Genomic DNA, 13,315 nt, shown 5'->3' with positions numbered 1-13,315 from the left:
TTGTTTAAATGTATCATCCATCAGAGGATGCTTGGGGGCTTCCACATTAAAGAAAAATATTTTATGTTTTTATTTTTGTTGCTGCTGCTGTAGGTATGAGGCTTTTTTTGTTTGTTTTATGTGTTTTAACTGGTGATTGCTGTTACATTTGAAAGCCTTTAGTTTATACTTAAGATTGTTATATAACCAGCCACTTTTTAAACTCTTATTATTTCTAATAGTTTTTCGGTGCTTGTCTCAGATTTTCTAATTATACAACCATATTGTTGGCATAATGAAAAGTTGGTCTCCTCTTTTTTCATACATTTCATTTACTTGTATTGCATTAGTCGGCATTTTCAGAGCAGTGTTAAGTGATAACAGTAAGAGTGATCATAATGTTTTGTTCCTATTCAGAATGTTTTCATTAATATGATGCATGTTGATTTTACTTATATATTCTTTAGTATATGTGCTGCCAAAGCGAGCACTACTTATTTATATTCTTTAGCATTTTAAGGACATATTTTTATATTCCTAGTATTTTAGAAAAGATGGGCATTTAAGATTAATTACAAATCAGGAACAAATGTCTATTTTTATAGAATGCTTTTTCACTACTAGAGTTGGACCAGACTTCACAGGTTAAAGGCACATCCCTTCCCAAGACACCAGCCTTACTTTGGGAGTCCCTAGGGCTACCCTTACTCTGACCAGCTGGCTACAGTTTTGAGAGTCCCCCACTCATTCCCTCAGACTTAATAATTCACTAGAATGACTCAAAGCACTCAGGAAAATGCTGTCGTTATAGTTTTATTGTAGCAGAAGGATACAAATTAGAAGGGGTGCATAGGGCAAAGTCTGGGAGGTCTTCAATCAGGAAGTTTTTGTCGTCCTCAAGGATGTGTTACCCTTCCATCCATGAGGGATAGCAGTATGCGCAAGGTATTGCCAACCAGAGAAGCTCACCCAAGCTTTGGTATCCAGAGTTTTTATTGAGGGTTTATTATGTAGGTATGTTTGATTGAGTCACTGGCCAAGGAGTTAAACTCTGTCTTTAGCTCCCATTCCCTCCCCAAAGGTCAGGCTGATACAGTGTGGCTCAAAGCCCCAGCCCTCTAATTCCATAGTTGGTCTTTCTGGTGTGGCTACTCCTATCCTTAGTCATTTTATTGGCATAAACTATCCTCTGTGGTCCAAGGGACCCACCATGAATAACAAAGATACTTCATCATTTGGAAAATTCCAAGGGTTTAGGGTTACCTCCCAGGAATCAGGGACACAGACCTTTTACACAATTGGCAATTGAGATGATACATATGCATGCGATCAAAACTACATCGTATTAAGTTATTAAATTACATCAGTTAAGTCTCAGTCAACGATTCCTTTAGTGCCTAACATGTCTGTGCCAGGTACTCTTCTAGGCTCTGAGAAAGATTTCCTACTATCCTACTAGCATAAACCCTATATGATCTTGGTGAATTATTCTTTTGCTGTATTGTCAAATTTACTTTAATAGTATTTCAGTCATTCATTCAACAAATATTGAGTGCTTACTATGTGCCAGGTACTGATCTAGGTACAGCAGTGAACAAAATAGACAGAAATCCCTGCTTTCATGGTGTTACTTTTTAGAGGTAAATTTATATCCATGTTCACAAGTCAGCAAGGTCTATAGTTTATTGTTTTGGTGCTATTGTTGTTATGTTTGGGTATCAGGGTATTAGGGAATGGAATTAATTTTTCTCCACATAGAAAAGTTTGTATAGCACAAGAATTATCTTTATGTCAAAGTCTGAAAGAACGAATCTGTAAAATTGTATCTGGAAGTTTTGGGAGATAATTTGTGATATCTTTCTGTTTCTTTCATTACTTTTTTCTTTGGACATTTCATCCTCACATACAAAGAGGCAACGTAGCATGACAGTTAAGAGTAAGGACTCCTGGCAGTCCAGTGGTTAGGACTCCATGCTTCCACTGCAAGGGGCATGGGTTCCATCCCTGGTCGGGGAACTAAGATCCTGCATGCCACACCTCGGCCAAAAAAAAAAAAAAAAAAAAAAAGAATAAGGATTCTGGAACCTGGCTGCCTTGGTTCAAATCGCAGCTGTGTTAATTGCTACATATAACTCTGGACCCTGGAGAATACTGGGTCTCTGAGCAGAGCAGTACTGCAGAGGGTTATACAGTATCTAGTTGTTTTGTGCTGGAAAGTCTTTCAGAATATCTAGATTGTCATATTTCCAGAAAGGCAGATCCTTTGGACACATCATTCTTCACTTGCTCTGTGATCTAGGGCTTCAGGTTTTCACTCAGCTAATGTGCAGGTGGATTGTATTGTAGAAAATTATGTGCTTTCATCTGTATACTTCTTTAAATGATAGATTTTTAGAGAAATAATCTGTAGAGTTATTAGAATTGTTTTTAAAGATAAGCCCTAATGCTTTCCACTTTGAAATCTCTTCTTTTCAGTTATAGCACTCGTGTTCTATTTTATGATGCCTATTGTGAATGTAAGTGAAGTACTTGGACCCTTGTGCCTTATGTTACTCATGGGAACTGTCCACTGTCAAATTGTGTCTACTCAGATAACAAGGCCATCGGGAAACAATGGAAATCGGAGAAGAAGGTGAGATGAGAAATTACACTTTTGGTTGTGTATGTTCTGGGAGAGGCATTGAAGAACAAAATCTTTGAGTGAATTAATACAAAATCTTCCTCTTTTGCATATATTTTTCATTATTTTTTTGGCTTAAAAAAAACCCCAAATGCTTTACTTTTACTTTTCTCCCTGATGCTTAGAAACCTTGTCATGAACTTTTAATCCAAGGGGGATGGGGGTTTGTCATTCAGTACCGTTGTTTAAAAGGAAAATTCCTATACTGTATTATTCCTTATCAAAATTTACCTTAAATAATGATTTTAATGAAAAACATTCTGCTTCATAATTTTCTCAAAATTTGGTGAAAATTCACTATAAACAAGGATCTTAGTACATTAGGTTAGTGCTACTAAAATTTTTACCTTTTTTCAATAATATGTAAAAAGAATGGATTTCTAAGTGTTCTAAACTTTTAATAAAGATTTAACTTTTCTACACATTGAATTCATGTCTAGTCTTTATTGATCATGTGCCGTTTGTGGGGTTTAGAACTGTTAAAGGTTTCTTAGATATACATGGTATTATCTTACAAAAGTCATCTTTCTCAGAGTATCTGTAGATTTTTGTTCCCCCAAGGAGTTACTATATAAGGTTTTTTCATTTGGTGCAAAGAATTTCAATATATTTATACTTATTTTTGAATGTTATTTTCAAAACTTTTTTTTTCCAGGAAAGAATATTCCTTGAAAATTCAGTTTAATTGATTTAATGTTTTCTAAGGAAATCAAATATTGTGCTGTGTCTCATTGGTATTTACAGGATATATCTTTTCACTGCATAGAATATCAAAAAATTGATCACTTGCTATTATTTTGTGTTCCCATGATTAAATGTGCCAAATGGGTAGATTTCTGGCATCCATATTTAAAGAAATTGTTCATTCTTTCTGTGGTTCCTGAAAAGACTATTGGTCATACATATGAAAATTTTCCTTCTAGTTATGTTTTTGAATGACATTTCTATTTATTTAATGAATGAACAAAATGGTAACTTAGCACTTTGTTCTGGAACCTGTTTTTGCCCTTAAGTCAGAAATGTTCCTGTATAATTTATCCTCATTATATGAAGTTCATTATACTTAATTTCAGGTAGTAGTCAGTAGGGATATTCTGAGTAGAGACGGAAAAAGGTCCTGAATAATCTAAAGTTGTTGAAATATTTTTTTTTTAGAAAATTACGAAAAACTGTAAATGGTGATGGGAGCCGAGAAAATGGAAATAACTCCTCTGATAAAGCCAGAGGAACAGAAACTTTGGAATCTGCACCCTTTAATGGTGGTTTTTGGGGGACTCTCTTTGGCAGCAGGTGGGAAGTCTTACATTGGAATTTTTACTTGATTTTGTGTTCACATTAGTGTTTACATAGTATATAATCTGATTAGGTTTTAGGAATACACAGTGTAAGCATATTATCATTGTGGTGAGATTTTTAAAGGTTCTGGAATGATTTGCTTATTTGCAATGGCACCACTGTCTGTCATGTTACCCATTAGTCCAGTAAACTACCATAAAAGTGTCATTCTGCTTGATCTTTAATGGTTTTTTAGACCACAAGATTATGGAAATATAAATACTCTTGAAGGGTAAATATTTTAAGTCATATTGGCCAACATCTTGAGAGAATGAAGAATTTCTAAAAGATGAGGTATTTTTCAGTATGAGAGCTGATTCCTCTTTAGATGTGGGGTGCAGGACAGGAGGCTGGTGTCGATGGGCTGTAGGACAGAAAGGGAAGTGAGTCCAAGACACATTCAACCTCCTTCATGATTTTGTCGGTTGTAGCAGCGCTAGTATGACTTGAAGAAATCCTTATTTTATCATATGTTAATTTTTGTGACTCAAAAGTAAAGTGCTTTTGCAGCTTTGTTTTTGAAGACGAAGTATGTTCACAAATTTTTCTAAAGATAAGTTGACACTCTTTAGTTGAAGCGTTTGAGTCTTTTGTGCTGAACATTGTGCTGGCACTGGGCATTCCTCTTAGTGATTTTACCGTCTAATTAGGAAGGTAAGAGTAGCAGGTATGATACAGTCACAAAAATGTAAAAATACCATAAATGATATCATGCTGACTAAAGGCCATGCAGTTCAGCAGAAGGAGTGCGTATTCTGGGGTGAAGTAGTCAGCAGGAGTCAGGGAGGAGCTGAGAGTTGCTGGGCTTTGAAGCACAGGAGAGGGGAAGACATTCTATGAAGTGGCACAAACAGGCAATGTGAGGGCGGGGTTGGCATTGCGTTTGAGAGGGAAGACTGTGGACCCACTTCCTTGCAAAATCGAAAAGAACAGGCTTCCTCTCAACTAACTGACCCAAGTCTTTGGAGACTAGAGAGAGAACTGGCTTCCTATGCCCTTAGGCAAGCTAGAAGCCTGAAACGTACAATTTCTGAATCTTCTTGATTTCCAGAATAATATATTGTACTCCTCAGAAGAAAGTGACTTCATGAAAGATATTACTTTCAAAAAACTAACTAGTAATCTTTTTTTCCTTTTTTAAAAATAGGATGAAAAGAGTAAAATTAATATGTAGCAAAGGGACAGAGACTGACAATGACTCAGGTTGTCTGCCTCCTATCATCAAGAAGAGACAGTGTCGACCAGAGATTAGAATGTGGCAAACAAGAGAGAAAGCAAAATTTTCAGACGGAGAAAAGGGATGCAGGGTAAGATTTAGATGAGAGTAAGTATTACAAGGTCTTTTCTTTCCTGTGTAAAATTTTTCTATTCTTAGACTCTGCTAGAAACACAAAATAGGTACTAATAGATTTGTGTCATTTGAAATGTAAAACTACAGGATGTGAAAAGGAGAACATCATGAAGAGTAACATGAAGACTGTACCTTATTCTTCTAATTTCTAGGACCAGAACCTGTTATCGCATCTGCCCCTGGTCCAGCCTTAGTAGGAGACTGGTAGATTCAATAAACAGATTAGTGTAGACGCTGCTGTGTCGTCTTCCAGAGAGGCGGTGATAATGTGTTAAGGTTTGGGAAACTATTTTCCAGGTTTAGGTATAGATGTTTACGTCTGCTTTACGTCTAAAACTAACAACACTCTTACTTTATAGTCTTGAAATATTTTCTTACTTGTTAGACTGGCATTTACGAATTACAAAAAGCTAATATTTTTGAGCCATTACTGCAACCAAGCACTATTCTAAGTGCTTTACAAGTAAGTAACTCACTTAATTGTTTCAACAACTCTGTGAGATAGGTGCTTTTATTATCATCGCTTTTCAGATGAGGAAATTGAGGCCCAGAGAGATTTAATTACCTACCTACAGTTACATAGCTAATAAGTAGAAGAGCTGTGATTCAGACTTGAGTTTGACTCAAGCCTGTGCTTCTAACCTCTACATAATACTGCCTCATCATTTAAGCTATTTAGTTTCAAGAAAGTTTAATGTTTTTCTTTATTGAGACCAACTAATAGGTAGGTTTGTTCAGTTTTGGTTTAGTTTACTTTTACTGCTTCTTAGTTTTTATACATAGGCTAACTGGAGTATTTTGGGCTGTCCCCTGTGAGGAAACTGCTCTTCTCTTTGTAGGAGCCGTTTGGGCGTTTGGGCAATGGGATTTCAGATGATCTGTCAAGTGAGGATGATGGTGAAGCCCGGACACAGATGATGACACTGCGGAGGAGCGTGGAAGGGGCCTCAAGTGACAACGGCTGTGAAGTTAAGAATAGGAAATCAGTACTTTCAAGGCACCTAAACACTCAGGTAATTTTTATTTTAGCTTATAAAAGTATAGGCATTAACTCCCAAGTCACAAGGTATTTAACACGTTTTCCTGTCGTGTGTTGGCAGGTAAAGAAGACCACTTCCAAGTGGTGTCCCGTTGTGCGGGATTCAGATAGTCTGGCTGAATCAGAGTTTGAATCGGCAGCCTTCAGTCAGGTAACGTATCCCTTTTCAAGGCGTATTCTTGAGTGTAATAACTGTATCCATTCCTTTGTTTATTGGTTGTCCTAAAGTTGTGTGTATATTTGCCTGCCCCTCCCCTGCCCCCAACTATGTGTCTACCTATCTAGAAGCTTTTACATGACTGCTCACCCCCAGAAAGAGAACGAGCTCTTTGTCTTTGATCTAATCTTAAAAGTATCGTAGATGATGCCCAGAGAGAGACTCCTCAATCCCTAGATGATGAGAAGGCTACTTAATATTCACTTGGAATATGCAGTTTATTCTTAAGCATTGTTCCTTTGTAAGTGGCATCGATGCTGATGGGGACAGATGTTTGAGAAAGGACCCCTGAGAGATGGGAGCAGTAAATCTCATCATGAAAGCTAATGGGAATATTGTACATTTGGGACATTATAATTCAGAGGTGAGGAGAGTAGATGGTGGTGGCTTTTGTTTTGATTGACAAGGCAGCTGGGGTTGTGGAAAAACTTTCACATCTATGTTTGTACCGCAGGAGAGCTGCAATGTCCATCCTTTTCTCAGCCTGATTACCCTTTTCCCTGTGTGGCTGGGCCCCGGACGTGACTAGGTCTACAGTCAAGCTCACAACATTTAGAGTAGAGGACACTTGGGTGTGTCAGTAGGCCCAGCCACACCTGCACCCAGAGTGGGCCCTTGGATGTGCTTGCAGAGTCACCCCATCCCAGGGCACCTCACTTGAACAACCCCATGACTTGGCAATAAATTCTCAGAGGGAGTCCTCTTTGATAGTCTGTTAGAGAGTCATCAGAGTTTCACATTTAACCATGAAAATGTATTATTGTTATGTGAAGCCTTGGCAACATAGTGATCAGTGTGTGAAAGCTTGCCAGCCATCACCATAGGTAACTTGTTTTCATTTTATTTCAAATATATAGTTGTTTTGTTTTTGAAATACAGGTAAATATTTTATTATAAAATACCTTTTAGGGCTTCCCTGGTGGCGCAGTGGTTGAGAGTCCGCCTGCCGATGCAGGGCACACGGGTTCGTGCCCCGGTCCGGGAAGGTCCCACGTGCCGCGGAGCGGCTGGGCCCGTGAGCCATGGCCACTGAGCCTGCGCGTCCGGAGCCTGTGCTCTGCAATGGGAGAGGCCACAACAGTGAGAGGCCTGCGTACCGCAAAAAAAAAAAAAATACCTTTTACTGCAACAATATGGATGAATTTCAGAAATATAATGTTGTAAAAGTAGTCAAACATAAAAAATAGCTATTTTCAGATTTCACCTCTAACAAAGTACAAAATTGAAGTTAATCTATGCTCTTAGTAGTCATAATGGTTGTTTTCCTTGAAAGGGAATAGCACAGAAACAGGGGCAGGAGAGCTAGTAATGCTTTGCTCATTGGTTTTGGTGCTGATTACACAGACATGTTTCAGTTGTGAAAAATTTATCAACCTATAAACTTATGCACACATATTTAAGAACGCTGTATTTCAAAAACTGTTACAATAAAAACATATTCATCTAAAGCACAGAAATCACAATGAAAAAAACTAAAAAAAAAAAATTAATTTCATGACCCAAAAACTGTCACTTCATTTTTTAAAAAATTTTAAGGCTTTACAGATTTTGTAGTTATAAAATTAATGTAAGGATGTTATAAAAATTCAAATGAAGAAGTATATTTAGTAAAAAGCAACCATTTCCACTTCCTGCCTCCCTTCCCAGTATAATGAATCCCTCACTGTTCCCCACATCCCCAGATTGAATCCATGCTGTCCAGAGGGTGGTTATAGTTCCACATATTTATTTTCCTTTGCGTAAGAGAGCATACTATATATTTAAACATATAACATATCATTTAAAAAACATAAATAGGAAAATTTGTTCTGAGTTTTTTTTTTTTATCTTGTAGGGCTTGCCTTATCAGTACATAAGACAATACTTCATTCTGTTGAACATCTGCAGAATATTCCAGTTTATGAAGGAATTTATTAAAATGTGTAAAATTATGACTACTTAATTTGTTTCCAGTTTTTCATTATTAAAAGCAATCCAGAAAAATCCTTGTAGATAGATGGGTTTATCCACTCAGGTTGCCATAACAGAATACCACAGGCTGGGTAGCTTAAACAACAGAAATTTTATATAGTTGTTTTTAAAAAGGAATGTAAAAAAAATGTGTTTTTGTTTTCCCTTAAAGGGCTGTAGATCTGGCATGAGTGGTGGCTCTCGAAGCCTCAACATGTTGAGAAGAGACTCGGAGAGCACCCGTCATGACTCGGAGACAGAGGATATGTTATGGGATGACCTGCTGCATGGCCCTGAATGCCGGTCGTCTGTCACCAGCGACAGTGAGGGGACCCACGTGAACTCCCTTCACTCAGGGACTAAACGTGACCCCAAAGAAGATGTTTTTCAGCAGGTCTGTAAAGGTGATGATAATAATAGCTGATGTTTACTGTGTACTTACCATGTGCCAGGCACTGTATTATCTCATTTAACTCTACAATAACCCTGTAAGGTGGACACTATTATTATCCCTGATTTAGAGATGAGGAAATTGAGCATAGTTTGTAAGTGAAGATATTGGAATTAGAACTAAGGGGGAAGCACTCTTGAATTCCCCTAACCTAAATGTTTCTTCCTAGGACCTTTTCTCATTATTTTCCTTAGAATGATCCTTAATGTTCACTTTATATGAGCAGGGTACATTGTTTGGCGCAGTAACCTGATATTATATTTTCATAGACATAACAGTATTATATATGAATTACTAGGAGATGGCATTGCTTGCTTCTCTAATAACGTATAAAGCAAGTGATGCTTTTAATTTTAGTTTTTCTGTTACTATCATAAAATCAGATAGCCTGGAAATGGGGATTCTTTAGAAGGTTATTTCAACCTTACAATCAATATAGGAATTCATTCTACATCTGCAGAAATTTTTTTACTAGAAATTTTTTTGACTCTGCTTTAGAAATTTTTTACTAATAATTCTTTTATGTAGTAACAATAGTTCCTACTTCTTAGAAATATTGTGATATATCTAATGAGATAATACGAAGTGCTTAGCACGATGCTTGGCAAAGTGTAGGCACCCAATACATGTTAGCATGGTTATTACTATCCACATGAGACAATCAGTTAGTCTCTCCTTAAATACTTGTGGAGCTGGAGTGATTGTTATTTCATGAGCTTTTTCCACTGCTGGATAGATTAAATGATTAAGAAACGGTTCTCATATCAGCCTTTCATATGTTTAATGCCAACGATCATGATTCTTCTTAGTTTTATTTTTTTTAGGCTAAATATTTCCACAATGACTTAATAAATAGTGGGTGATGGATATTCATTTGTTTAATTATTGAATTTTCTTGATTCTAAGATACCATTGATTTAGATTACACATTTTAATGAAAAAAATTCTGCTTCATTAAATGTATACAGTTTTTAAAAACTAACTAGAAACAACATACATTTTATTATTAAAGTTTTAAGCTTTTTCCTCCAATTTTGCTATCAAAGTTTGTATCTAAATATTCTTTGCATTCAGTCTGAAGACTCATCTAAATTACCTTAGCCCTTGGTAATTATGAATAGCATCATGATGATTTTCACCTCCTTTGCACTTTTGGGATTTATAGGATAATTTTAAGGCATATGTAAGAATAACTAGGTAAGATGAAACTCACTATGTTAAACGGAATTCATCATTTCCCAATTCTCCCACCCAACCTATTCTTTTATTCCCCATATTTCTAAATGTCACCACTAACCACCCAAGTTAGAAACCTTGGTGCCATTCTTGACCCCGCCCCCCATGTTTCCAATCAGTCATCACATTGTCTTGATTCTGCTGTATAATACATACATCTGCCCACCTGTGTCCACACTGCTTGGTGCAGACCACCATCAGCCCTCGTCTGGATCCTTACAACAGCTTCTCTAGGCTTGCTCTGCTTCATTTCATTTTCCACACTGCAGCCAGAATGATCCTTCTAAAATACAAATCTGATGCCGTTCCCCTTACAGTCCTTTAATTGCTTTTTTTTTTTTTCCATTCTGGATTATTTCTTTCTGTTCCTTTATTTGCTCTGATAACAGTCTTGCATGGTATAGTTTAACTCAACTAAACTTCTTTCAGTTTCCTCATGTACTTCTGGATCTTTACACAAACTGGTTTATTTGCCTGGAACACACTTTTCTCCAATACCTATTCCTTCGTCTCACTCTTTTTTACTTTTCGGGTCTTGGCTTGAGTGATACTCCCTTAGGAAACCTTTTCTGTATGCTCCTAAAGCATTCTTTCCTTCCCTTATCATGCTGCACAGTAACTTTATTTAATCATGTCTCCATAAGTCTGTATGCTCTGTGATGTCAAGGACTACATCTGTCTTGTTCTTTATTATATCCATAGTACATGTTACATAGTAGCTGCTTAATATTTTTTTGGCTAAATCAATTAATAAATCCATAAATGTGCATCAGCATTATGCTAAGCATTATTGTAGAAGGAGAAGAAATACACCAGATGGTTGTTTTTTAGTAACTTATATATTTGTTTGGGAACAAGATGATTTTATGGGAAATAGAGGACACAATAAAAGCAGCATATAATTAGATGTAAATTTATCTGATATAGACTGTAAGGGTTTTTAATTTCAGAGAAAGGTAACGTGAGTGAGGCTTGTGGCCATCAGAGAGGACATGTTGGTGAAATGGGACTTGAGTTGGTACTCGAAGAATAAGACATGATATGGCAGAGGAAAATACAGGGCTGTTTCTATCTCGACCTTTTCCTCCTGAGCTTACTATGCTTTTCTGTGTCCTGATTAGACCAGAGAAAGGTTTACCTTCTCAGTCATTCCTGTGATGTTAAGGCCTGTTAGTACCTCTCCCGTGTAACTTCCTACTGTCCCTGGTCTAGTCATGATGCTGTAGAAATGCTTTCCTTCTTGATATCCCATTAATACACCAAGCTTATCCTCACTTCCATACGTTTAGTAGGGAAGCAGCCTTGGAGATCATGTAATCCTACCTCCCATCATTATAGGAGACACTTAGCCTCTCTCCAGGTAAGAAATTGTTTTTGTGAAAAAAAACAAAAACAAAAACCAGAAACCAGCATCATGGAGGTGGTAATTGGAGTGATGAGCTTTGTGAGGGGGAGAATAGGATGACAAGGCTGAACCCTGGCAAATGTGGCCCAGGAGCTAGACAAAGGGAAAAAAATACAACGGAGGAAATAAAGAAGGAGTGGATGGAAATATTTATTTTTTCTTCTCAGAACCATTTATTCTGGCTTCAGAACTCAAGTCCTGCCTCTGACCGAGTTAGTGCAATAATCTGGGAAGGGAATGAGTGCAAAAAGATGGATATGTCTGTGTTGGAAATAAGTGGTATCATCATGAGCAGGGTAAGGTTTAATACGTTTTTGGATTTTTAGAAAAATCTATTTAATTATCAGCAGCTATTTCATAGAATGTATTTAATGATCAAAACGTTGACTCTGCTTTTGAAACACCAGTATGTGTATCTTAAATTTTGTAGTCAGTCTTCACTAGGTAGTATATTTTTTTATTTGTTACAGAGGTCTCTGTGAGCATGATCAGGTAGACTCTACAAATATTCCTTATCTCATTCAAGCCTAAAAGTCATAAATCTGTACATCATTTTTATTTGTATTTCTTTTAGATTTAAAGCAGATTTAGTTTTTAATAATCTAAATAGTATTTGATAAATACTGCTTCACAACTCCATTTAGCTGTGCAGTAATGATGGATATTTTAAATTAATTCCCAGGTTAATGCGTATCAGCAAGGAGTAGGTTATCAGATGCTGGGAAATGTCGTCACCATCGGATTAGCATTTTTCCCTTTTTTACATCGACTGTTCCGAGAGAAGAGCCTTGACCAGCTAAAGTCCATCTCAGCTGAGGAGATCTTGACTCTCTTTTGTGGGGCACCACCTGTTGCACCTATTATTTTCTTGTCTATAATTAATTTTTTTGAACGACTGTGTCTTACTTGGATGTTTTTTTTCATGATGTGTGTGGCGGAGAGAACATACAAACAGGTCGGTAGACAATTAAGTAAAATTTCTTACCTCTGCTTTTGTATGTGGTATTCTGTTGAGTTGCTTTTGTTCCCCTGATTTGTTCTCTCTCCCGAAGTTAAGGTGGGCAATGGAGGCTTGATAAGTGAACTTTTGGTATTTGTGGGTTTAACACTTGTGATACTGATTATTCACAAATGACATGCTGTAATCTGAAATTTTGCTGAGCTTACTTGCAGGTGTAAGTGGCTGAGCCAGTGAGTGAGCCTAGCTGATTGCTTAGCACCTGCACCTCAATGTGCCCTTGATGTTTTGTGTATGTAGCATATGTAGTAATTACCAAAGTGAAAATGTTTCTGTGAAAAATGGCCAAGTGAGAAATAAACTTACTGAAATTTGGTAAGAGTTTGGGATTGAGGGCTTAATGTATTGGTGATATGTGCAAAAAATGTGGTTTTGAATGGAAATGTAATTTGGGAGTAAGCTAGAATTTTGTATAAACATTTGAGTTTGTGAAGGTGGGGATTCACAAAGGTCTGTAAGGTATATTCCTGGAAAATGTCAAGAGTGTAGCATGTTGTGAAGAAGTATATTACTACATAATGTGCTTTGCAAGCGACAGGTTAATGAGCTATTAACAATGTTTTTTCACTGCCTGTCTTAGTGACCACTGATTAGAACTTGATCCTTTTAATATTTTTTATATGCTGGGAATATTGTTTACAATTATGTAAATAT

The 13,315-nt window shown here is 36.8% G+C and overlaps 1 protein-coding gene across 7 annotated transcripts in view; it reads left to right on the top strand.

The window, feature by feature from the left end:
• Window positions 1-13,315, top strand: part of PHTF1 (putative homeodomain transcription factor 1) — a gene marked incomplete at its 3' end in the record, with an annotated part of 61,723 nt that overhangs the window by 26,412 nt on the left and 21,996 nt on the right. For 6 of the 7 annotated variants that reach the window (XM_079944280.1, XM_079944281.1, XM_079944283.1 and 3 more), the window contains 8 exons: window positions 2,455-2,611; window positions 3,815-3,949; window positions 5,142-5,301; window positions 6,185-6,358; window positions 6,446-6,535; window positions 8,724-8,945; window positions 11,811-11,939; window positions 12,326-12,598. In XM_079944280.1, coding sequence (XP_079800406.1) covers window positions 2,455-2,611; window positions 3,815-3,949; window positions 5,142-5,301; window positions 6,185-6,358; window positions 6,446-6,535; window positions 8,724-8,945; window positions 11,811-11,939; window positions 12,326-12,598 — 1,340 coding nt within the window. The remainder of the gene's footprint in view (window positions 1-2,454; window positions 2,612-3,814; window positions 3,950-5,141; window positions 5,302-6,184; window positions 6,359-6,445; window positions 6,536-8,723; window positions 8,946-11,810; window positions 11,940-12,325; window positions 12,599-13,315) is intronic. The other variant, XM_079944285.1, reaches the window with a different exon arrangement.

This window comes from Stenella coeruleoalba, assembly GCF_951394435.1.
Source record: "Stenella coeruleoalba genome assembly, chromosome: 1".
NCBI classification, from domain to species: domain Eukaryota; kingdom Metazoa; phylum Chordata; class Mammalia; order Artiodactyla; family Delphinidae; genus Stenella; species Stenella coeruleoalba.
The sequence above is the reverse complement of the archived record's forward strand: the minus strand, read 5'-3'. Positions and strand labels throughout refer to the sequence as shown.